Source organism: Camellia sinensis, chromosome 14 (genome assembly GCF_055761805.1).
Source record: "Camellia sinensis isolate YWXY chromosome 14, ASM5576180v1, whole genome shotgun sequence".
Classification (NCBI taxonomy): domain Eukaryota; kingdom Viridiplantae; phylum Streptophyta; class Magnoliopsida; order Ericales; family Theaceae; genus Camellia; species Camellia sinensis.
The window spans coordinates 18,340,741-18,368,126 of NC_138974.1; the positions used below are offsets into that span (position 1 = coordinate 18,340,741).

The following is a 27,386-nucleotide window of genomic DNA, read 5'->3' on the forward strand; positions in this document are numbered from 1 at the left end:
GGCGATGCTGCAACTAGGGTTAGGGTTTTAAGCGGTAGACGGTGGTGGTTGATGATGGTGAGGTATGTTTGTCCTTGACAATATAATTTGTTTGAGGGATAGAATTGTAACTAATTTATTATTATTATTATTTTTATTTTTTATTTTTATTGTATGATGTGCAAAAAGCAGCTCGGATGGCTTAATATGCATCCCAGAAGTTTAGTTGAACACCCTTATACTTTGGACATTTCATTTTAAAATTTGAAATTTATTTTGCTATTTTGGACACACTAAATAATATTTATTATATCTTCAAAAATCCTTGAGAGATACTTGGCACAGCTCACAAGCCAAATTGATTTCAGTTCTCTCTAACTCAACTCCTCACGTAGAGCAACGCAACAGATCAAATATCTTCCGCTGGAGCCCATTCCCGTCGAAGCCCACCCGTTGTCACCCATTCCTGTTAGAGCCGCGAAGCCCACAAACAATGTCAAACATCACTCTAAAGCATAGAAGGAGAAGTTAAAAAGTTCAAAGATACTATAAATGTACAGAGGGGTTGGGATAGAAGTGTTTTAATAATTATGGTTTGCCTAGAAAGAGGAGTTTGAGAACTTTCTTGATTTTTTAAATAGATTTTTTGGATTTTCAATACTCATAATTGTTTCATTTTTTCTCAATCCTCCTCCCTTACTGTTATGGGTGCTCTTCTTCAATTTTGGCTTGTGACGGTAACTGAATTTTAGAAGGCAACGTTGACAAAGATGACGGTGACAGTAGATTTGAGCTTTGTTTTAATGCAGATCTTTTTTTTTTGTTTTTTTCTTTTTCTTCCAAACAACAGTTGTGATAAGATTAGTGGTTTTTTCAGAACCACAACTAATTTTTTTTGGAGGCTTTTGTAATTTGTTCAAGGTTTTTTGTTTGGCTCTTTGCAACTTTGTTATTTTTCTTTTTTCTTGTTCGGTAGGATGCTTACTTCCATTTTAATATAACTACCTTATAATCTTTCTAAACAAAATCAACAATAATAATAATGATTGATTATAATTAAAAAAAGAGAGAAATATGCCTTTTATTTTTTACATATTAATAACACAATTGATAGGTTTTTACATATTTATTGTGATGACAAGGCTAGAGCACATATAAATTATAATTGCAATATCATTTTATTAACAACAATGATTCATCCCACTAAAAACATCACCACTAATAGCACTAATGCATTAAAAAAGTAAAAAAAAATAAAAAAAAATACAACTCCAAGACCAAAACATCACATCATTAATAGCGGGACCACTGCCACCTAATTAGTGGGAGCACTAATTAGTGCTCCCAAGCATTTTTCTAGATAAAATAGGTACCAGGAATTTTATCATATTTATAAATTATTTTATGTGACAAAATTAAAAAAACAAGAAATGAACAAAGGCAAAAAGCATGAGTGAAAGAAGCCCAGTTTCTCTTTCAAAATAAAAGAAGCAAGTAATGAATAAATCTTATTTTTTACTTTTATTTTAATATTTTTTTCAATCTCTCAATTTTCAATTATCTTAACCTCAAAATTGCCCTTATGATTCGATCCTTCAATAAATTGTTGTTAAATTAGATGGAAATTTGGCACGTGATTATCATGTTGGAAATTCAATTCACATGTCACAAAATATCTCAATACAAAAAATTTTTAGTCATTCGGATATAAATTTTAGAAGAAAAATTAAATGTTCGGTTATAAATTTCTAAAAAAAAATAAATTATTCAATATACATTCCGTTTAACTGTTTAAGTCCAAACAATTATTTTTTGTTCTAAAATTTATGTCCGAACATTTTACATTTGTCTAAAATTTTACATCTGAATGATATAGATAGTGTATGCTAAGATTTTCTTTTGTACAAATAAAATTACCCTTATCATGTGACCTACTAATTAGTCCTAGAGATTTTTCTTCGGAGTTTTTCTTAAGAGTCGTTTGTTAAAATTGAAAATTAAAGTTTTAAACTTTTTTTTTTTTTGTATTCCAATGTTTAAATATTAAAGAACTAAATTGTAAATACAAAATTATAGGATAAAGATTTTAGTTGTGATGAAAATGGAAATTACATTGATGTCTCTCTGAAATGAAATTAAGAATATTTTCAGTCAATTTCCAAATTTAAGTGCTTAGTATTTCTGACTCTCTCATATTAGTAACCTCTAGGCTAGTTTGATTGGACAGACTATAGCATAGAATTGAAATTATTAATCTATGAGACTCATATTCTAATTTATTATTCGAATTAGATTTCAATGACCATTTTATCGAATTTGGGGATGCTACTGCGCAGTCTGCGCAACATCTGTTGTGCGGCGAAATGGGCCTATTTCGGGATCCATTTTGATAATCCAAACCGTTCACATTTTAGAATACATTAAGTATAACATGTCTGAAAAAAATCAAGTTAATCGGATAATGTTTGCCCATTCATCCACTTATATTTGTATTCATTTTAGTACTTTAAATTACAATTATTATTTATTTTTGTAGATACAAATGTGAGTCGATGAATGAGAAAATGATATTCGATTAACTTGATTTTTTACAGGCATGTTCTACTTGATGTGTGCTAAAATGTGAACTATTTGAATTATCAAAATAGGCCCCGAAATAGACCCATTTCACAGCACAACAGATGTTGCTACGCAGCCGGCGCAACATCCCCAATTCCCCATTCTATCTAACAAAGTTATTAGATTTTTTATCCTACAACTAATAATGCAAAATATACATATAATTGGGATTATATATTTCTATATATATTGCAAAACAAAAGTGGACAAGAGGAAATTTTTGTATCTCACAAATCAAACTGAATAACCAATCATACATTAATATCATAGATTGTTAATCCCCTTACTATTAATATTGCTAATGAAACACGTTCTTTGGATATTATGCTTAAAACTAAACTCTCAATTGTGATATGAACACGAAAGGTTTTCATACAATGGGACATAGATAAATCATTTATCACATATTTGTTTCTCATTCTCTAAAAATTTTCCGTGCACTTAGACTACTCCAAGACCCCTTGTCTACCTGAGTAAAATATACTGTTCATGTAAAATACACTGTATTTTTCATTATGACATAGAAATATTGTAAGATGACGTTATTATAGAAAAAACAAAACCAATATGGTCCATTGGATATTGTTCAAAGAATGATATAACTTGCACCTCAGAGCACAAAAACAGATCCATCACTTTTTTCTTTTTGGTGGAGAAGATGAAATGGGCAAAATGTGATTCAAGAAAATGATAGATGATAGCCTGCAAGAATTAACCCCAATCAGAAGGGAAAAAAAACAGTAGAAACATTGAAGAAATACCAGTTTTGAGTGAAGCTGGGGATTATGAATTTCTTTCATCATTCCGGATTTTTTCTAACAAAATATGGTCCAAGTTATCAAATGTCAACTACGCAGCAACAACAACAACAACAACAACAACAACAACAACAACAAGGGGGGCACGAAACAATCAGGTAGCAACAACTTTAACATGCTCCAAAATCATCCACCTCTCTAATTACCTCTCCCAGTCAATAAAGCCTCATGAGTCTCCATCACATTGAGGCTCCTTCAGACCATAGTTAGACTTGTGAGCCAGTTTAAACCATTTGGGTGTGATGCATTTCACTTTCAAATTTGTTTTGGCCTTTGTGTGTGTGCGTGCGCAACTGTGTGATATTACTATTAACCTGGTCATCATGGGTTCAAACTACATAAACCTCTCCATATGTGGGGGTAAGTGTAACACCCCACCAATTATCATGTACATAGAACAGTTAAAATATACTTTCTACACATATGCTCACAATACAATTTCATTCAAATATTTCTCTTTCTCATTGAACTGTAGATTTTACATACAAAACAATTCCAACAATACATCTCCCTGTTCAGTGAGTTAGAGAAAATTATAAAACAATTACATTGCCTTTCTAGCTTACTAGTTACATTGGGACATTAATACAAAATTACAAAGCTCAAAATAAAAGTAGAAAAAGAGTTACATCATTTCATTACAACATTAAGTTTTCACAAAAGGTTAGGCTTTTTCAACAAAAAGGAAAAGAAATATCCTTATCTTCTTTTCCTTCATAAACGGGTTTAGGGCTCTTCATTACCCGAAATGTTAGTGAAAAAAAATAGGAATGAGTAATTTTGCCCAGTAGAGAATAACTTTAACCGAGTATATAGACAATTGATTTAAACATGAATGACCTTTATATGTATGCCCAATGTTCATTTGTATTATAAGTTTAATTGGACAAAATACAACTCACAATCAACCTCCACACTTTTTTTCGTCATCATACAGATGGCATGCAAACGCCTCAAACCTTTCCACTTTCGTCGTCCTCACACGAATCGGCCAGTGGACGCCTCACAACATTCCTACATTCGCCGCTCTCATGCAGACCAAGCAAGTGGGCACCTCAAACACAACCCCACATTCGTCGTCCTCACATGAACCGGGCAAGTGGGCATCTCAAACACATTTTACTTACCCAAAAAAAATCTCATACACATATCATAACATTTACATTTTCACACAACATCCATAATCACAAGGATTCTTAAATTTAAACCATCGATCATCAACGTCATCAATTTCATGAATAATCCCTTAGGGTTCATATAAAATTTGGGATTTTTCCACACTAATATTTCCTTTCTTTGATTCAAGCACATTTATTTCCTATTTCATAGTTGAAAGCATAATCCATCATCAATTTCTCAAATAAATACTTTATTGCACAAAACCCACCCATATATATATATATATATATATATATCTCACTCATCTCTATAGTACTTGTGGGGAAGTGGTTTTAGGAAATACTCTTCTGATCCTGGGGGACGCTCGCGATCCACCGATAGGCACCTGAAAGGAAGTAAACACTCCGGTCGGGGGTGCCGGAATTAGCACTCTGACGGACAAGTTAGACTCTCGTTCTAGATTACTTGTATTCTAAGTTAAACACTACAATTATCACATACCTCTTTCTAGCTGATGTCTCTTCTATTTATATCTTTTCTTCTTTGGGTCTCGGGATTAGTTCCAAATCCAACCTCCTATTCGGCATAATTTGTAATAAATCGATCTTCACTCGTCCCCTTGCTTAATCGATTATCTAGCCGAATAAGGTTGGGTCCGAGCTTCCGTGGCAATGGCCGAATGTTTCGAATCTTGATTCTTCAATGTTCGACTCTCTGGAATCTCTACGACTTCCAATATTCGGCCCCATAATTGCTCCCCAAGCACTCCACTAGCGGTAGTTGGTTGGAGTGTTTGGCTTTGAACTCGAAGAGTCAGAGCCAAATTTGGCAGCTGATCGTATTCCAACGCGAATTCTGTCCACACGCTTCTCGGTTATCATTTCAACTTCCCGCCTCTTCGTACACTCTCATTTATTGTGATTTAAAATTTTGATGTCTTTTCAAATAGATACACGCTTTTAGACGCCCGTCGCTGGATTGCCTTGTGAACTACCTCTGCGACCTCCTACTCTTCTCTACCTCCTTCGCCATTTGTAAGTTCTCTCCTTCCTTGCTTTGTTTTTTGGCTTAGTATAATCATATTGGCAGGGGAGAATGGCGAACCATTTAAAAGATCTCCTCTCACCGGATCAAATTTCTGGTTTCCGACGCCATTTTTCCGTCCCTGATGACGTTCGTTTGTCTTTTGTAACAGACGGAACCCTTGATATGGAGAGGGTTGATGAAAACACCATCGTCTTCCCTCTTCTATCAATTGCAGAGGGCGGGGTCCGTTTCCCCCTTTACCCACTCCTTAGGGCCGTGCTTTGCCATTGGGAGTTAATCCCTTCGCAGCCCAACGTCAATTTCTTTAGGATTATGATGGGGATTGTTGCACTAAACCATCGCCTTGGGCTTAACCTTGGCATCTCCGCTATTTGGCATTGCTACGCCTTGGCCAAGTCTTCTGGTCGGCACGAGCGTTATTTCCTTAGAGCCAAAGACACCGACCATCAACTAGTGACTATGCTTTCCAGTTCTGGAAAGCGAGTCGATGATGTTATGGTCGTCGTCCAAGGAAACTAGGAATTCGGCGAAGGCGAGGATCGCCTTGATCGTATTCCTAGACGGAGGGGCAAACCAGGTGGCCGAGTATCATCTTCTATTCATTTGTTAAATTTATAAAGCTTCATTTTTGGGGCCTTATGATTTTGCTTTTGCAGGGAACGATTTGAAGAAAATCTTGACCTCAAGGAAACCAGGTGGCCGAGTATCATCTTGATTTTTTACAGGCATGTTCTACTTGATGTGTGCTAAAATGTGAACTATTTGAATTATGAAAATAAGCTCTGAAATAGACCCATTTCACAGCACAACAGATGCTGCTACGCAACCGGCGCAACAACATCCCCAATTCCCCATTCTATCTAACAAAGTTATTAGATTTTTTTATCCTACAACTAATAATGCAAAATATACATATAATTGGGATTATATATTTCTATATATATTGCAAAACAAAAGTGGACAAGAGGAAATTTTTGTATCTCACAAATTTAACTGAATAACCAATCATACATTAATATCATAGATTGTTAATCCCCTTACTATTAATATTGCTAATGAAACACGTTCTTTGGATATTATGCTTAAAACTAAACTCCCAATTGTGATATGAACACGAAAGGTTTTCATACAATGGGACATAGATAAATCATTTATCACATATTTGTTTCTCATTCTCTAAAAATTTTCCGTGCACTTAGACTACTCCAAGACCCCTTGTCTACCTGAGTAAAATATACTGTTCGTGTAAAATACACTGTATTTTTCATTATGACATAGAAATATTGTAAGATGACGTTATTATAGAAAAAACAAAACCAATATGGTCCATTGGATATTGTTCAAAGAATGATATAACTTGCACCTCGGAGCACAAAAACAGATCCATCACTTTTTTCTTTTTGGTGGAGAAGATGAAATGGGCAAAATGTGATTCAAGAAAATGATAGATGATAGCCTACAAGAATTAACCCCAATCAGAAGAGAAAAAAAATAGTAGAAACATTGAAGAAATACCAGTTTTGAGTGAAGCTGGGAATTATGAATTTCTTTCATGACCACCTTGAGATCATTCCGGATTTTTTCTAACAAAATATGGTCCAAGTTATCAAATGTCAACTACACAACAACAACAACAACAACAACAACAACAACAACAACAACAAGGGGGGCACGAAACAATCAGGTAGCAACAACTTTAACATGCTCCAAAATCATCCACCTCTCTAATTACCTCTCCCAGTCAATAAAGCCTCATGAGTCTCCATCACATTGAGGCTCCTTCAGACCATAGTTAGACTTGTGAGCCAGTTTAAACCATTTGGGTGTGCTGCATTTCACTTTCAAATTTGTTTTGGCCTTTGTGTGTGTGCGTGCGCAACTGTGTGATATTACTATTAACCTGGTCATCATGGGTTCAAACTACATAAACCTCTCCATATGTGGGGGTAAGTGTAACACCCCACCAATTATCATGTACATAGAACAGTTAAAATATACTTTCTACACATATACTCACAATACAATTTCATTCAAATATTTCTCTTTCTCATTGAACTGTAGATTTTACATACAAAACAATTCCAACAATACATCTCCCTGTTCAGTGAGTTAGAGAAAATTATAAAACAATTACATTGCCCTTCTAGCTTACTAGTTACATTGGGACATTAATACAAAATTACAAAGCTCAAAATAAAAGTAGAAAAAGAGTTTCATCATTTCATTACAACATTAAGTTTTCACAAAAGGTTAGGCTTTTTCAACAAAAAGGAAAAGAAATATCCTTATCTTCTTTTCCTTCATAAACGGGTTTAGGGCTCTTCATTACCTGAAATGTTAGTGAAAAAAAATAGGAATGAGTAATTTTGCCCAGTAGAGAATAACTTTAACCGAGTATATAGACAATTGATTTAAACATGAATGACCTTTATATGTATGCCCAATGTTCATTTGTATTATAAGTTTAATTGAACAAAATACAACTCACAATCAACCTCCACACTTTTTTTCGTCATCATACGGATGGCATGCAAACACCTCAAACCTTTCCACTTTCGTCGTCCTCACACGAATCGGCCAGTGGACGCCTCACAACATTCCTACATTCGCCGCTCTCATGCAGACCAAGCAAGTGGGCACCTCAAACACAACCCCACATTCGTCGTCCTTACATGAACCGGGCAAGTGGGCATCTCAAACACATTTTACTTACCCAAAAAAAATCTCATACACATATCATAACATTTACATTTTCACACAACATCCACAATCACAAGGATTCTTAAATTTAAACTATCGATCATCAATCTCATCAATTACATGAATAATCCCTTAGGGTTCATATAAAATTTGGGATTTTTCCACACCAATATTTCCTTCTTTGATTCAAGTACATTTATTTCCTATTTCATAGTTGAAAGCATAATCCATCATCAATTTCTCAAATAAATACTTTATTGCACAAAACCCACCCATATATATATATATATATATATCTCACTCATCTCTATAGTACTTGTGGGGAAGTGGTTTTAGGAAGTACTCTTCTGATCCTGCGGAACGCTCGCGATCCACTGATAGGCACCTGAAAGGAAGTAAACACTCCGGTCGGGGGTGCTGGAATTAGCACTCCGACGGACAAGTCAGACTCTCGTTCTAGATTACTTGTATTCTAAGTTAAACACCACAATTATCACATATCTCTTTCTGGCTGATGTCTCTTCTATTTATATCTTTTCTTCTTTGGGCCTCGGGATTAGTTCCAAATCCAACCTCCTATTCGGCATATTTTATAATAAACCGATCTTCACTCGCCCCCTTGCTTAATCAACTATCTAGCCGAATAAGGTTGGGTCCGAGCTTCCGTGGCAATGGCCGAATGTTTCGAATCTTAATTCTTCAATGTTCGTCTCTCTGGAATCTCTACGACTTCCAATATTCGGCCCCCACAATTTCCCCCCAAGCACTCCACTAGCGGCAGTTGGCTGGAGTGTTTGGCTTTGAACTCGAAGAGTCAGAGCCGAAATTTGGTGGCTGATCGTATTCCAACGCGAATTCTGTCCACACGCTTCTCGGTTATCATTTCAACTTCCCGCCTCTTCGTACACTCTCATTTATTGTGATTTAAAATTTTGATGTCTTTTCAAATAGATACATGCTTTTAGACGCCCGTCGCTGGATTGCCTTCCGAACTACCTCTGCGACCTCCTACTCTTCTCTACCTCCTTCGCCACTTGTAAGTTCTCTCCTTCCTTGCTTTGTTTTTTGGCTTAGTATAATCGTATTGGCTGGGGAGAATGGCGAAACATTTAAAAGATCTCTCACCGGATCAAATTTCTGACTTCCGACGTCATTTTTCCGTCCCTGATGACGTCCGTTTGTCTTTTGTGGCAGACGAAACCCTTGATATGGAGAGGGTTGATGAAAACACCATCGTCTTCCCTCTTCTATCAATTGCAGACGGCGGGGTCCATTTCCCCTTTCACCCACTCCTTAGGGCCGTGCTTTGCCATTGGGAGTTAATCCCTTCGCAGCCTAACGTCAATTTCTTTAGGATTATGATGGGAATTGTCGCACTAAACCATCGCCTTGGGCTTAACCTTGGCATCTCCGCTATTCGGCATTGCTACGCCTTGGCCAAGTCTTCTGGTCAGCACGAGCGTTATTTCCTTAGAGCCAAAGACACCGACCATCAACTAGTGACTATGCTTTCCAGCTCTAGGAAGCGAGTCGATGATGTTATGGTCATCGTCCAAGGAAACTGGGAATTCGGCGAAGGCGAGGATCGCCTTGATCGTATTCCTAGACAGAGGGGCGAACCAGGTGGCCGAGTATCATCTTCTATTCATTTGTTAAATTTATAAAGCTTCATTTTTTGGGCCTTATGGTTTTGCTTTTGCAGGGAACGATTTGAAGAAAATCTTGACCTCAACTGACGACGTCGTCCTTTCAGAAATCAAGACTGCGCTCAAGTATTTCGGCCGACGGACTCTTCAGAAGCAGGGGAGGGCGGCCCACGTCCTGCTCCGCTATGAGCCGACTTATACGACCTTTTCGGCAGCAAAAAATATCGCAATTCCGATCGGTGAGGAGTTTCTTGTCGCCCGTATCTTGACTGACTTCAAAAATTTGAGGCAAGTCGGCTGCAAGGAATCAGATTCGAAGCGATCGGAAGTAGCTGAGGCCGCCGAATCAGACGAAGCCAAAACAGAGGTTGACGATGCTTTGAAATTAGCATTTGAGGAAGTCGGCCTCAATTCGACTGATAATCCGTACACTTCGGGTCGAGAGGATCGTTCACTTGACGATATTTTTCAGGGTCTGGAGGATCTTCCCAGCGCGTACCCTGATGATGTGGCTGGGCTGAGCCTCACTATGCTTGCCAAGAAAGCGAACGCGGAAAGGCTAGCTGCGCGGCGAAGGGCGGAGGAGATTCGGGTTATCGAATCTCAGTCTCAGTCTCAGTCTCAGTCCGCCCTGCCCGTTATTGAGGAAGTGACGGCAAAAAGAGGAAGCACCGAAACGGAACCCTCGGTGCAGGCTAGTGTAGAAACTGAGCAAAGGGTAGAAAGTGCCCTACTGATGTCGAGGTCGGCTCAGAAAAAGATCGCGTCGACAAACGGCCTCGTTTGGAGGAATCGGATGTGTTTATACCTTTTGTTATTCAGCCGAAGATGAAAAATACGCCGATCTTCTCCGATGCTTCGGTAATCAAAGATGCAGCGGTTGCACTTAGTTTGGCGACGTCCATTTCACTGCCTACTGATGAGGAGACTTTTCGGGCGGAGCTGGACCTGGTTGCAATCGCGTTGGCCGCGCAATTGGCTCTTTTGGTACATATCTTGACTCTGTCTTTTCTCCTTACACATTATTTTGGTTTTAACTTCCTGTTTTGCAGACCGTCGGAAGGATAGCAGACATGGGTCGTCGCTATCATGATGCCGTGGAGCAGATTGGCCGTTTACAAGCGAAGGTTGAGGACCAAAGGAGTAGGGCGCAGATCAAGGGCGCTCGTGCCGAGGCCGAGTTGGAGAGAGCCCGTAATGCTGAAGACTTGAGATCGGTTGCCGAGGAGAGGGCGCATGCGAGTGACGCCGTGCTTAAATTGGCCCAGGAGGCGAATTCTAAATTGAAGGCTGAGTTGGAAGAGATGAAGGCGGCGAAGGAAACAATTGACTTGAAGGCTTCTAGCGCATTTGATGCCGGGAAAAAATCTGCTTATGATGAATACATAGACGAAGTCCCGAAGTTTGAGAATCAGGGCTTTAAACACGGCTGGCTCAAAGCCCTTGCTGCCGCTAATGTGTCTTTGGCTGCGCCAATTCCATATGAGCAAGTGGATATTGAGCCGCTGGAGTCTGATTCCGATGGCTGATTTCAAAGGCGCTTGTTTTTTGTTTTAGGATTTGCGTGTATTTTTCAGCTTTTTACAGTTTTTTGCTTAGTAATTTTCGTATGTAAAATGGTTACAATTTGTGCCCAATTTACTTAATGAAAATTCATTTTGTACCTTGCTGTTAGTGATGAATGGAATTGCTTTGGGTCAAATGTTGTATAATTGCCGACTAAATGATTAGGACGTTTTAAAAGCCAAAAATTGGTGAATGAACTGGCTACGGCACATATCGATCGGCATGAGGTCAGGGTACGCGGCCGGCTAGATTAATAAATCTGTCCTTGCCCCAGCCAGTGCATGAACTTCAAAGGCATTGATCAAAAATTGACGTTTAGATAGTTAGGCCGTTTTAAAAGCCAAAAAGTGGTGAATGATCTGGCTGCGGCACATATCAATCGTCATGAGGCCAGGGTACGCAGCCGGTTAGATTAATAAATCTGCCCTTGCCCCAACCAGTGCATCAACTTCAAAGGCATTGATCAAAAATTGCCGTTTAGATAGTTAGGCCGTTTTAAAAGGCAAAAATTGAATGAACTGGTTGCGGCACATATCGATCGGCATGAGGCCAGGGTACGCGGCCGGCTAGATTAATAAATCTGTCCTTGCCCCAGCCAGTGCATGAACTTCGAAGACATTGATAAAAAATTGCTGTTTAGATAGGCCGTTTTAAAAGCCAAAAATTGAATGAATGAACTGGATGCGGCACATATTAATCGGCATGAAGCCAGGGTATGCGGCCAGCTAAATTAATAAATCTGCCCTTACCCCAGCCAGTGCATGAACTTCGAAGGCAGTGATAAAAAATTGCCGTTTAGATAGTTAGGCCGTTTTAAAAGGCAAAAATTGAATGAACTGGCTGCGGCACATATCGATCGGCATGAGGCCAGGGTACGCGGTCGGCTAGGTTAATAAATCTGCCCTTGTCCCAGTCAGTGCATGAACTTCGAAGGCATTGATCAAAAATTGCCGTTTAGATAGTTAGGCCGTTTTAAAAGCCAAAAATTGAATGAACGAACTGGCTGCGGCACATATCGATCGGCATGAGGTCAGGGTACGCGGCCGGCTAGATTAATAAATCTGCCCGTGCCCCAGCCAGTGTATGAACTTCAAAGGCATTGATCAAAAATTGCCATTTAGATAGTTCGTTTGGAGAGTGGCGTTAATGAAATTGCCTCGGGGGCGCTGTAAGGATTAGAAATAAATGAGGGGTGGCTGTTTGCGCCAGTAACTTCGCTTACTGTGTTTTCAAGGCAACTTATCGCGAATGGCAAATAGAGTTTTCTTCAACAGCAGAGGCGAAGGTCAAACTTTGGCTGAGCTTGATACTGCGATGAATCGCGGCAGAGAAGCCACTCGTGCGGGAAGTGGGGCGTCCAACGAACGGGAAAAACGTCAGACTCCAAGTCGTCGAAACAGATCACCCCAAAAGGAGAAACAGCAACGGGGAAGCTCTCCGCAACCGCGACCGTTGAGTTTCGCAGTTTTCGTAGGGAACAGACCGATGACGGAAGCGGACTCCATTATCAGGGACCCAGTGGTGGCGGTCGAATTTGCTCGACAGATTTTTCCACTGGAGGTGCAGCAGTCGATGGTTGGCTGACAAGATTTCGACGTCTTTCGAGATGAAATCCACGGGGCGGTGAAGGGGCTGTACACCGCTCACGAAGTTGGCATGCGCCTGCACGCCGCGCGACGGGAGATAGAGAAGATGGACGAAAGGGTCCGCAGTTCGGAGGTTCGGGTGGAGAAAGCCGAGCGCGAACTTAATGAGCTTAGGATGGCTAAAGCCGCCGAGCTGCACGTGGCGGGTCGATCTAATCCAATCATGGACGAAAGGGTGACCCAACTGCTATTGAGTCATGCCATTGCCGATCGAGACACGACTAGCATGTTTGCCGTAGAAAATATGAGATCCAAAGGTTATGAGCAAGGCTTTCATGCGGGCCGGAAGGTTGGGATCGACAAAATGAAGGAGAAGCTTGCAGAGGAGGTCTGCCGATGCGAGAATTGGAGATTTAAGCACGGTTGGATCACGGCACTTCAGGCCGCAGAGGCTCTTCAAGCAAAGGGTGTCGATTCGGCGTTGCTGCGGTACCGGCACAATCATTTTCCCTTTTCCGCCTTTGAGGTCGAAAAGAGTGACGATGAGGGAGAGACTGCATAAAAATATTCGTTGTAATGTTCAGGCGCGGATTGCGTCAAAAATTATGTAATTACTTGTCAGATGAATAAGATGCTATGTTGTTAATATTCCTGTTGCCTTATAATTACTTGTCAAATTGCATAATTATGTAATTCTTTGGCGTATATATGTTTGCATGTTTTGTGCTTTGTTGGACAGAGATTGTTTGAATAAACGGTTTTAGCCGGCTCGTCCAAATGGAGCACGTCACTAAATATTTATTCAGTATGCTCGTTACATTGCCCAAAAACGGTGTTGATAAGACTCCAAATCCGGCATTTTCTTTAGGTATTTATTCGGCTCCAGGCTTAGGCTAGGACGACGTCATGCGTCGAAGGGGCTCCGAATCCGGAGACTTTGAGTGGCCGATTGTGATATCCACAAAGGGCGCTCCGAATCCGAAGACTTTGATTGGCCGATAGCAATATCCACGAAGGGCGCTCCGAATTCGGAAACTTTGAGTGGCCGATCGTGATATCTACGAAGGGCGCTCCGAATCCAGAGGCTTTTTCGGCCCAACGGCGTTATGCGCCGAAGGGGCTCTGAATCTGGAGACTTTGAGTGGTCGATCGTGATATCCACGAAGAGCGCTCCGAATCCGGAGACTTTGATTGGCCGATCGTGATATCCACGAAGAGTGCTCCGAATCCGGAAGCTTTGAGTGGCCGATCGTGATATCCACGAAGGGCGCTCTGAATCTGAAGGCTTTTTCGGCCCAACGGCGTCATGTGCCGAAGGGGCTCCGAATCCGGAGACTTTGATTGGCCGATCGTGATATCTACGAAGGGCGCTCCGAATTCGGAGGCTTTTTCGGCCCAACGGCGTCATGTGCCGAAGGGGCTCCGAATCCGGAGGCTTTCAGTGGCCGATCGTGATATCCACGAAGGGCGTTCCCAATCCGGAGGCTTTTTCTACCCAACAGCGTCATGCGCCGAAGGGGCTCCGAATCCGGAGACTTTGAGTGGTCGATCGTGATATCCACGAAGGGCGCTCCGAATTTGGAAGCTTTTTCGGAACACTTTTAGAACAATTTTCGACTAGAATCCTCGTATTACAAAAGTGGAATTTGTACATGGCGAATCGTTTAACACTAAAATCATTCCCTACAGGTCAGGTTTAATGATAAAACTATCGTAAGTGGGTCGAGTTCCAAGGCCTTGGAAGACTCCTTCCTGTCATATCTTTCAGTCGATATGCCCCTGATCCTGCGATGGAATCTATTTGATAGGGGCCGTTCCAGTTTGGACCAAGTTTTCCATCAACCGACTTCCTGTCGGCTGGAAGCACCTTCTTCAGGACCAATTCTCCTGGTGTGTAGCGGTGCAGCTGAACTCGTTGATTGTATGATTTCGCCAACTATTGCTGGTACTGTGCCATGGACGCAAGGGCGCGGTCTCTTCGTTCTTCGATTAGAATCAAATCCAAAGCCAGAATCATGTCGTTTCGGCCTGTATCAAAAACTTGCGACTTCAGGGTTGGGAGGCCGATCTCCAGGGGTAAGATCGCCTGGTTGCCAAAGCATAGGGCAAACGGAGTTTCTTCAGTTGATCTCCTCGGTGTTGTTCGATGAGCCCACAATACACTCGACAATTCTTCGACCTATTTGCCTTTGGCTTTCTCCAGCCTTTTCTTGATGCCGTCCAAGATGGATTTGTTCGAAACTTCGGCCTGATCATTGCTTTTGAGGTAAGCCGACATAGAAAAATACGGCCGGATACCATATTTGTCGCACAGTTTTTGGTAAACACCACAATCAAATTGAGTGTCGTTGTCTGAAATAAGGGCTCTTGAAATGCCGAATCGTGTTATGATGTTCCTCCATACAAAGCGTTTAACATCAACGTCTCGAATGTGTGTTAATGCCTCTGCTTCGACCCATTTTGTGAAGTAATCTGTTGCGACGATCAAGTATCGCTTATTCCTAGGGCCCTCGACAATGGTCCTATGATATCGAGCCCCCACTAGGCAAACGGCCAGGGACTGGTAATAGAATTCAGCTCTTCTGCGGGCAAATGGGTTAGTGGGGAGAACTTCTGGCACTGTTCACACTTTTTCGCATAACACTCGGCGTCCGCTCTCATTGTCGGCCAATAATACCCCTGCATTATAGCTCGATGGGCCAAAGAATGCCCGCCAGAATGGGCACCACAACTGCCCTCATGTATTTCAGTCAGAAGCTCCTCGACTTTGTCTGGGTGCACGCATTCCAAATATGGGACAGAGAGGGATTTTTTATAGAGCCCTCCTTGCGGATCTAAGTAGTATCTCATGGCTTTGTTTTGCAACTTGTGTGCTTCTTTCTTCTCCTCTGGGAGTTGGTCAGAAGACAGGAAAGCAGCAATGGGATCTATCCAGCTTAGGTCAAATTCTATAACGTTAATCTGGACTTCCTCCGAAGGGCCAATGTTTGGCTCCGGGATGAAACTTACTTCGATAGTCCGTTTAATCTCTGAGTTGATGGCGGAGGCTAGGCAAGCCAAGGCGTCTGCATGGGTGTTCTGATCACGTGTTATCTGGTTCAACTCATGATGGTCGAATTTTGCCAACAAGGTATTGGCCGTTTTCATGTAGGCCGCCATGCGGTCGTTCCTTGCCGCGGTCGTTCCTTGCAGCGTATTCCCCCTTTAGCTGGTTGATCACCAGTTTTGAATCACAAAACACAAGCAAACGCTGAGCGCCAAGAACATGCACATTCCGTAAACCGCCTAGGAGGGCTTCGTATTCGGCTTCGATATTTGATGCTTCGAAGCCAACCTTAACGGCCTGCTCAATTATTGCGCCGTTAGGAGACATGATGACAACTTCGGCTCCACTGCCCCACTGATTGGACGACCCATCGCAATACAACTGCCAAATATCCCCAACATAAATCCTCCAATTCAGCTTCGATCGAATTTCGTCAGGCTTGAAGTCGGTCAGGACACCAGTGAATTCGACGACAAAGTCGGCAAGCACCTGCCCTTTGATTGAGGTTCTGGGTAGAAATTGAACATCGTATTGGCCAAGTTCCAGAGCCCACTTTGAAACACGTCCGGAAGCTTTTGCACTGCATAGTACAGATCGGAGGGAATAGTCTGTTAGCACCCCAATACTATGACCCTGGAAGTAATGCATCAGTTTCCTCGCCGCCATGACTAGGGCTAGGATGAACTTTTCCAGCGAAAGGTAGCGTGTTTCGGCATCAACCATTGCCTTGCTCACATAATACACCGGCCGTTGCTCTTTCAGCTCTTCATTTATTAGCACGGCGCTGACGGCCCGGTCGAAAATTGCCAGATACATAATGAGCGGGTCACCAAGAGAGGGCGTTGCCAAGAGTGGTACTGAGCGGAGGTATGTCTTAAGGCCGTTGAAAGTGGCTTCGCATTCGGAGGACCATTCAAAAGCCTTGCCCTACCGTGGTGTATGAAAGAATTGTCGGCAGCGATCTGTGGAACGGCTGATGAACCTGTTGAGCGCGACGACCATCCCCATTAACTTTTGCACCTCTTTTACTGATCGGGGGGAGCTGAGCTCCAGGATTGCTGTGATCTGCCTTGGGTTAGCTATGATTCCTCGGTGATTGATGATATATCCCAAGAATTTGCCAAAGCCGATTCCAAAGGCACATTTGGAAGCGTTCAGCTTCATTCCATATTTGCGTATGATGTCGAATGTTTCTTCAAGATCGGCTATATGATTCTGCTTTACCTTTGACTTGACCACCATATCGTCAATGTACACTTCCATTGTGCGATCGAGTTGCTTTTTGAGCATGGTGGTGACTAGTCTCTGGTAGGTTGCCCCGGCGTTCTTCAGCCCAAAAGGCATAACCTTATAGCAGTAGGTTCCTCTTGGGGTGAGGAATGCAGTTTTTTCCTGGTCCTCCGGATGCATGGCAATTTGATGGTAGCCTCGGTAAGCATCGAGGAAACTCATGCGCTGATGGCGTGCTGTAGCATCTACCAGTTAGTCTATTCTTGGGAGAGGAAAACAGTCTTTGGGGCAGGCTTTGTTTAGGTCTGTGAAATCAACGCAGACTCGCCATGTACCGTTCTTCTTCTTCACAACTACAGTATTAGAGAGCCATGTGGGGTAGGTAACTTCCCTGATTGCCCCTGCATCAAGCAGCCGGTCAACCTCTTCAATCACGGCGGTAGTGTGCTCTACGGCAGATTGCCAACTTTTCTGCACGATGGGTTTGCACTTAGGGTCAACATTCAAACGATGCTCGGAAACAGTTGGGTGAACGCCCAGCATTTCATATGGAGTCCATGCAAATACATCAAGATTATCGAGCAGGAAGGATACTAGCTGCTGTCTGTCGGCTTGATTCAGGGAGGCGCCAACCATGAAGAATCTCTCTGGATTGCCGTCAATCTCAATTCGGTCTAAGTCTTCTGTGGCTTTCTCATTCGGGAGCCGCCCGACATCGTCGAGGCTTTCACGATCCAGCACCTCGATGGAATTAACTTGCAAATCCTTTGGCGTCTTTCTGGAGAGGAGATAGCATACTTGTGCTGATTGTTGGGAACCACGGATCTGCTCAATGCCATATTCTGTCGGGAAGCGCAAAAGCTGATGATAGGTGCTCGGGACAGCCCGTATAGTATGCAACCAAGTTCGTCCCATGATGAGATTGTACGGCGAAGGCAGCCTGACGACCAAGAATTCCACATCCATTGTTCGGGAGCCTGCTTAGACGGGTAGTATGATTTTCCCCAATGGATATTCTGAATTTGCGTTGAAGCCGAATAATGGATAAGGGGCCGGAGACAAGTTTGATTCGTTTAAGTCAAGTTTGATGAAGGTCTTGTAATACATAACCTCAGAAGTACTTCCCTAGTCTATGAGAACGCGTTCGATAGTAAATCAGTTGACACGTAGTTCAATGACCAGTGGATCAATGTGGGGGACTGTTATGCCGATAAGATCAGAATCGTCAAAGGCAATACTCGGAGCTTCATGCGGCCGTTTTGCCGGCGTGAGTTACTTCTGGGATGCAGGGTATGTTCGAATTGTATGCACGGCTGAGGGCGTTGACAAGCTGTATATCATATGGATGACTGCAAGCGGAGGTGATTCCCGCCGAAGTACAATTGGTCTGGTTGCGCACGTTTGGGCATGGTGCTGGGGCTGAACATCTCGGACCAACTCCTGAAGGTCTTTCATGGCACAGCTACTGTCACGATCGTGATCTTCGCGACATTCACACCGCCTATCCTTTTTTGTCGAGTTGGGAGGTGCCACCGCTTCTGATGGCCTGGTGTACAACGAGGGGGCCCACTTTATATGCGGACTTTCTCCGGAGGAACTGAAAACTTTAGATCATCCATTCTTCTTGGGATCCGGGGATAATAAGCCAGAGCTACTATCGGTGCCTTGAAGCCGGGCTCGAGGTCGTCGATCACCTGCTTTCAAAGGTTGCTCGGGATTTTGGGGCACGGCTTGTTTGGATTTTGCTACCTCCAAAGCCAAATCCTGACGGAGGTGCTCGTTCTCATCGATCAAGTTTTCCAACCTCAGCTCATTTTGCTTTGCCTGCTCTATGATCGCTTGCATTGCCTCATGTTCTGGAGTCGAAGGTGAGGCGAAGTTCAAAACGCGTCTTACTGGGAGAAGCTCCAGTCCGTGCGTGTTTGTTGGAGTGAAAACGTCTACCTGCGTGTTTTCATCAGTGACTATTAGAGGATCCTCCGTCATGTTTGCCATGGATATGCTTTAGTATTCCCACAGACGGCGCCAATTGTGGGGATGTCGGTTTTAGGAAATACTCTTTTGATCCTGGGGGACGCTCGTGATCCACCGATAGGCACCTGAAAGGAAGTAAATACTTCGGTCGGGGGTGCCGGAATTAGCACTCCGACGGACAAGTCAAACTCTCGTTCTAGATTACTTGTATTCTAAGTTAAACACCACAATTATCACATACCTCTTTCTGGCTGATGTCTCTTCTATTTATATCTTTTCTTCTTTGGGCCTCGGGATTAGTTCCAAATCCAACCTTCTATTCGGCATATTTTGTAATAAACCGATCTTTGCTCGCCCCCTTGCTTAATCGACTATCTAGCCGAATAAGGTTGGGTCCGACCTTCCGTGGCAATGGCCGAATGTTTCGAATCTTGATTCTTCAATGTTCGTGTCACGACCCCATTCCGCCCCTAGTAGAATGGTGCCATGATGGCCAGTAATCCGAGATTGCCAAGGGCCAACTTGGAAAGATTTACACACAAACAGAGTATACATATGGGGCTTACATGTGCGGAAGCAATAATTTAATTCTGATTAGTCTATAAGAGCCGTGCATAAATCAAATGAATGGCATACATCATATCGAGGTCTTACAACTTGAATACAAATGAATAAGTACATAATACATCTTGATCAAAAGACTTCTCAAGCCGACATATGCAAAATACAATGAGTCACAAGCCAAGAAGCATAGTCTTCAAGATGCTATCAAAAGTACGAATCCAAAACATCATGTCAAACGCATCTAGGCGTCACTGCCGTCCTACTCATCACCTACATATATATAGAGAGGGTGAGCTTGGATACTCAGTGAATGATATAATCAATAAAGGAGTTTGCATGAATGATATCCGAGGTCTCTTTTCTAAACAATACAATACATAGCATAACTAATACGAAATCAAGGGATGAACCAAGTCCATCTAACAAGTCTTCAAAACTTCAAGGGATGCTTACTAGCATCAATATAGTACAAGGGATGACATTAACAAAGGTGCTACAAAAGTTTAGAGTCCCCTAGCACGTACGGACTTGTGCTACAAATGCTTATAGTCCCTTAGCACGTACGGACTTGTGCTACAAATGCTTAAAGTCCCTTAGCACATACGGACTTGTGCTACAAATGCTTATAGTCCCTTAACACGTACGAACTTGTCAAGAATGTTGTCAAAATCAAAGTTAATACTTGATACATAAAATAAGGATAGTCATTCATGCATAACAAATACTTTTTCCAAAACAAGCAAGGCAAAGCTTTATCAAATGTCATAACATAGCTTTATTAAAAATACCATTTACATAGTTCTTCGAACGTTGGGGTCAAAGCAAGAGTCCAAGTCCTACAAACACATGGCAAAGTCTATTGAATGCACTCTCAAACAAGCTTTACATGAATACAAATGATCTCGGCATTCCTTCAAAACTAAATCGGACCAAAACAAAACACTATTTCTCATCTCGGAAAACATAATGGGCACCAACTAGGTCTAGGCCGAGGTCCCACACCTCCTTGCCGAGGTGTGGTCCCGATGGCCACATTTAAGGAAATGAAGTCGGAAAAATCTGGGTTTCCCTCTGCTGAAGAACATGAAGAACATGAAAAACATGAATGCTTAATCACAACTTGTTATTACGAAATCTGGGATTTCATGAGATGAGTTCGAAAACATGGACCTGGGTACCCATACTTGAAGATCTTATGAAAACAAACACAAAAACATGAATCTTGGTGCAAGTTTTCGGATCAAACAAGACTTTTATTCAAGAACACATGAATATCACTTTCTCTTTCTAAAACCAAACTTTAAATCAATGCATGGCTTACAAATCGTGCTCGATCATGCAATGCAGCTAGATGAACAATAAGAACAACAAGAGTAGATCAAGATTCTAACCTCAAGACACGAATCTAACGGCTCAAGGTGTGAAGATCAAGCTTGGAAATCTATTCCCTCTCTAAGAACTCCTCCTTCTCTTCCTAGAGCCTCTCTCTCTAAAAGACAAGGATATGATACAAAATGATGTGTTTCTCAACAACTCACTAACTTAACCCTCTGCTGGGACACGTGGCATTGTCTGGTTGACTCTTCTAAAAAAGGTGATTGAGTGAAAAGACAAGATTATGACAAAGTGTGTTCAACAAACAAGGTGGCATAGGCACTCCGGCAGGTAATGATCTCGGCTAAGGACAAAGCTTCGGCAAGAGGGGTCCCAATGATCTCGGCAGGGATGGATAACGCATGGTCCGAATGTGTCACACCTTGGCCTAGATGTGCCACATCTCGGCCTAGGTTATATCGGTCCAGAACAAGACCACTAGGTGCAAGGATCAAGGATGTCTAGATGGTAACATCTCGGCTTAAATGATTCATATCTCGGCCTCGGTGGAGTATACCTCGACCTAGATGATGACATCTCGGCCAATATGTCAGGATGGAGGTAGAGGTGGAGGTCAAACAAATTGGTTCCAAGATAGTACTAAGTGTAAGAGGTTCAAAGGTGCGACCTAAGCTTAACAAGACCTCGGTTACACACCGGACAAGAGGCGGAACACACAAACAATACGCAAGCCAAATTACATAAGCACAAAACAAGACGGAAACCTTACTTAAGGCAAAATAAGTTGAAATCTACAAATGCAAGCTGAACAAAACAAAACGTGCAAATGCACATGAACATGACTAAGATAGGGGTGAGGGTCACTACAGCCTACCCTCCTTAAAGAAGTTTGGTCCCCAAACTTAAGTTACCTTGCTCTAAAAACAATTCTGGATGTCGGAATTTCATTTCTTCTTCCATTTCCCATGTAGCATCTTTGCCATAATGTTCTTTCCATTCAACCTTCACCATCGGTATCGACTTGTTCCTCAACTGATTCACTTGTCTATCGATAATTCTCATTGGCTTCTCCTCGTAACCCAAATCTTTGTTAACCACAATCCCGGAATGATCAATCGCATGCAATGGATCCCGAATATACTTCCTCAACATCGAAATGTGAAACACATTGTGGACTTGACTTAGTTCTGGTGGCAAAGCAAGCCTGTAAGCAATTGGGTTAACTTTTTCAAGGATTTCAAACGGTCCAATATAATGAGGTGCTAACTTACCTTTCTTCCCAAATCTTGAAACTCCCTTCATCGGCGAAATCTTCAGGAATACATGATCCCCAACTTCAAATTCTAACTCTCTTCTTCTCTGGTCGGCATAACTCTTTTGTCGACTCTGAGTAGTCCTAATTCTTTGTCGGATAAGTTTAATCTTTTCGGTTGTCACTTGGATCAGTTCGGGACCGATTAAAGCTTTGTCTCCTACTTCGGTCCAACATATCGGCGATCTGCTGTTGTTGTAAGCGAATTCTACTAATGGTAGATGCACTTCCTAACTTCCTTTGAAGTCCAATACACATAGTCTGAGCATATCTTCAAGCGTCTGAATTATTCTCTCTGTTTACCCATCGGTCTGGGGATGAAAAGCTGTGCTAAATTTCAACTCTGTTCCCAAAGCTCCTTGTAGACTCTGCCAAAATCTAGAAATGAACTTCGGATCTCAGTCTAACACAATGGACATCGACACTCCATGAAGTCTAACAATCTCATTCATATACAACAAAGCGAGTTGATCGTCATTAAAGGTAGTCTTAACAGGCAAGAAGTGTGCTGACTTAGTTAATCTATCGACTACAACCCAAATTGAATCCATACCCCTCTATGCCCTCGGCAACCCAATCACAAAATCTATAGAGATGTGCTCCCATTTCCATCGGGAATCAACAAAGGTTGAAGAAGTCCTGCTGGTCTCTGATGCTCTGCTTTTACTTGCTGACAATATAGGCACTGAGATACAAACTCGGCTATTTCTCTTTTCATTTTTGGCCACCAAAAAGTCTGCTTCACATCTTGATACATCTTGGTGTTCCCTGGATGTACTACAAATCTGGAAACATGGGCTTCCTGCAAAATCTTCCTTTTTAACTCTGGGACGTCGGCTACGCACAACCTTCCTTCAAACTTGAGTTCCTGATTTTCAACAGTATACCCTGACCTCGGCTTAGCGACAATCTCATCAATCACCTTCCTGAAGAATCTGTCTTCCATCTGCCTGGTCTTTACTTCCTCAATGATAGTCGGCTCCACTGAAATCATTGACAAATAAGCTGAACTCCCAATTAACTTCCTGCTTAACACGTCGGCCACTGAGTTTGCTTTACCCGGATCATATTGAATCTGCATGTCGTAATCCTTCAATAACTCAAGTCATCTTCTCTATCTCATATTCAGTTCTTTCTGAGTGAACAAATACTTCAAACTCTTGTGATCTGTGAAAATTTGACAAGAAGCTCCATACAAGTAATGACGCCAAATCTTCAAAGCAAATACTACGGCTACTAATTCTAGATCATGGGTGGGATAGTTCTTCTCATGGGGTTTCAATTGGCGAGATGCATATGCTATGACTTTACCCTCTTGCATTAACACACAACCCAAACCCTTATGTGATGCATCACTATAAATCTGAAACTCCTCATTACCTGTCGGCAGTACAAGAACTGGTGCTGTGACTAACCTCATCTTTAGCTCTTGGAAGGCTGATTCCCTATCCTCGGTCCATTCATACGCCACCCATTTCTGAGTTAGTTGCGTCAAATGTATTGAAATCTTCGAAAAATCCTTCACAAACTTTCTGTAATAACCGGCCAAACCCAGAAAACTACGAACCTCAGACACATTGGTCGGGTCGGCCAATTCACAACGGCTTCAATCTTACTTGGATCAACGGAGATACCCTCTTCATTAATCACATGTCCCAAAAATGAAATGCTGGAAAGCCAAAACTCACACTTGCTAAGCTTGGCGTACAACTTCCTATCCCTCAAAATCTGCAAGGCAAGTCTTAGATGCTTCTCGTGCTCAACTTCACTCCTGGAATAGATCAATATATCGTCGATGAAGACAACTACAAATTCGTCCAGGTGAGGTTTAAAGACTCTGTTCATCAAATCCATGAATGCTGCAGGAGCATTAGTCACTCCAAAAGGCATCACCAAAAATTCGTAGTGGCCATAGCTTATCCGAAAAGTAGTCTTCTCAACATCTTCGGCTTTAACCTTGAGCTGATAGGAGCCCGACCTGAGATCAATTTTGGAAAAGACTCGTGCTCATTGTAATTGGTCAAGCAGATCATCAATCCTCGGCAATGGATACTTATTCTTAATGGTTACCATGTTCAGTCCTCGGTAGTCGATACAAAGACGAAGTGTGCCATCCTTTTTCTTGACAAAGAGAATTGGTGCTCTCCATGGTGAAGTGCTCGGCCTAATAAATCCCTAATCCAACAATTCTTGTAGTTGAAGCTTCAATTCCTTAAGCTCGGCGAGGGCCATTCTATAGGGTCTTTTAGAGATAGGCTGGGTTCTCGATGTGACGTCAACGGTAAATTCTATTTCTCTTTCGACTAAGTGGCCAGGCAAATCATTTGAAAAGACGTCGGGGAATTCATTGACAACTGGGATGTCGGCAATTTCAACGTTTCCGTTTAGGTCACTTAGTACATTACACAGATAACCTTGACACCCTTTTTGGATCAACTTACAAGCTTTCATGGATGAGATCAAGTAGGGCGGGGGTACTACTCCTTTACCCCGAAATGTAACCTCGACTTGGTTTGGGGGTTTCAACACGACGCTTTTGGAAACACAATTAATGGATGCATGATTTTCTACTAACCAATCCATTTCAAATATAACATCAAAATGAGCTATGTCCAACGGCATCAAATCAACTAGTAATTCAACATTCTCAATCACAACATCGCATGCTCTATAAATGGATGCAACAGTCATAATTCTTCTAAACGGAGTAGACACAGATAACATATAACCTAGGGGTTCCAATTCTCTATTTAACTTCTCGGCAAATTTAGTAGATACAAATGAATGCTTAGAACCCGAATCAATCAATATGTATGCATCTTGAGAGCAAATTGGAAGGGTACCTGACACTACTGTCTCGGCACTCTGAGTGTCTCTTGGTACTAATGCAAAAACTCTGTCCTACCTCGCCTGCGCTCTTCCAACGTTGTTTTTCTGTGCAGAGCTGGAAGTGTTCCCATCATTCTTGCCATCATTTGCCTTTGCTATCGGACAGTCTTTCACACAATGACCTATTTCACCACATTCAAAACAAGCTCCTGATGCCCAACGGCAAACTCCGAAATGCGGCTTTCCACAACTTGCACACGTCGGCTTAGTATCTCCTCCCTGATTTGAGTTGCTTGAACTGCCTATGTTCGTCTTCTTCCTAGCATCAAATGATCATCGACGATTGTCGTAATTCTGTCTCTTCTTCTGGTTCTCTCCTGAACTCTGGTATCGGTTTAGGTTAGCTTCTACTAGGATGGCTTTGTCCAACACTCCGGCTTAAGTCGGCATGTTAAGCATGTTAACTCGATCATGTATCAATCCACGTAGCCCACTTTCAAACTTCCTAGCTTTTCTATATTCATCATCGACCATATGGGGCGCATATCTTGCCAACTCGGTAAAAGCACGGTCGTATTCCGCCACCGTCTTGTTGCCTTGTGTCAAAGTCTGGAACTCTGTGGTCTTGCGGTCTCGGACACTAAGGGGGAAATGCTTGCTGTAGAACAACTCCAAAAATCTAGCCCAAGTCAAACCTGGGTTACCTTTTCGGACCATTATCCACCATCTTCGTGCGTCGTCATCTAACGTGAATGCTGCCAATGACACCTTCTGAGCATCAGTACTGGGAAAAATCTCAAACAACTTCTCCATTTCCAAGACCCATGCTTCGGCTTTCATCGGCTCTATACCCCCTTGGAACCTCGACAGTTTCATCTTTTTGAACTCTCTAATCAAGGCTATGGTGCCGTCTCCATATAAGGCTTGCTGTGGAGGCACTTGCGGCACTGGAGGAGGTGGAGGTGGAGGTGGGACTGTATGTCGGCTGTTTGTCTGCTCAGCCTGGGTAGAGGTAGTACTAGCATCCTGTGGCCTAGGCTGTATCAACTCGCGGACCAAACCTTCGACCAACCTTTCTAGTCTGTCTAATCTGTCTTCAGAATGATCTCGGCCAACTGGAGGTCTACCCCTTCTCATGATGCTAAGAGTATGCAAAATATGACTTTAAAACAAAATGAACGAATAACACGTATGCAAGTAACAAATAGTTATGCCGAGATGATGCACATCTTGTCAAGTAGTAAGCAATATGATGCAATCTTTCTAAGGGAAATCCTAAGCTCTTTATGACTCAAAGTGTGTGAATAACGTACTATAAGAAACTCGGGCTCTGATACCAATCTGTCACGATCCCATTCCGCCCCTAGTAGAATGGTGCCATGATGGCCAGTAATTCGAGATTGCCAAGGGCCAACTTAGAAAGATTCACACACAAACAGAGTATACATATGGGGCTTACATGTGCGGAAGCAATAATTTAATTCTGATTAGTCCATAAGAGCCGTGCATAAATCAAATGAATGGCATACATCATATCGAGGTCTTACAACTTGAATACAAATGAATAAATACATAATACATCTTGATCAAAAAGCTTCTCAAGCCGACATATGCAAAATACAATAAGTCACAAGCCAAGAAGCATAGTCTTCAAGATGCTATCAAAAGTACGAATCCAAAACATCATGCCAAACGCATCTAGGCGTCACCGCCGTCCTACTCATCACCTATATATATAGAGAGAGAGTGAGGTTGGATACTCAGTGAATGATATAATCAATAAAGGAGTTTGCATGAATGATATCCGAGGTCTCTTTTCTAAACAATACAATACATAGCATAACTAATACGAAATCAAGGGATGAACCAAGTCCATCTAACAAGTCTTTAAAACTTCAAGGGATGCTTACTAGTATCAATATAGTACAAGGGATGGCATTAACAAAGGTGCTACAAAAGTTTAGAGTCCCCTAGCACGTATGAACTTGTGCTACAAATGCTTATAGTCCCTTAGCA

At 42.1% G+C, this 27,386-nt stretch overlaps 1 protein-coding gene across 21 annotated transcripts in view; it reads right to left on the reverse strand.

Annotated features, from left to right (window-relative positions):
• Positions 1–7,606: 7,606 nt before the first annotated feature.
• The window catches only part of LOC145788634 (GCN5-related N-acetyltransferase 6, chloroplastic-like), a 33,873-nt gene continuing 14,093 nt past the window's right edge, over positions 7,607–27,386 (reverse strand). For 8 of the 21 annotated variants that reach the window (XM_082906424.1, XM_082906409.1, XM_082906420.1 and 5 more), the window contains 2 exons: positions 20,690–20,730; positions 7,755–7,911 (listed from right to left, as the gene is read on the reverse strand). In XM_082906424.1, coding sequence (XP_082762550.1) covers positions 7,895–7,911; positions 20,690–20,730 — 58 coding nt within the window. In that variant the 3' untranslated portion in view covers positions 7,755–7,894. Of the gene's footprint in view, positions 7,912–19,914; positions 20,165–20,689; positions 20,731–26,878; positions 27,098–27,386 lie in introns of those variants that run through there. The other 13 variants (XR_014351022.1, XM_082906418.1, XM_082906412.1 and 10 more) reach the window with 4 other exon arrangements.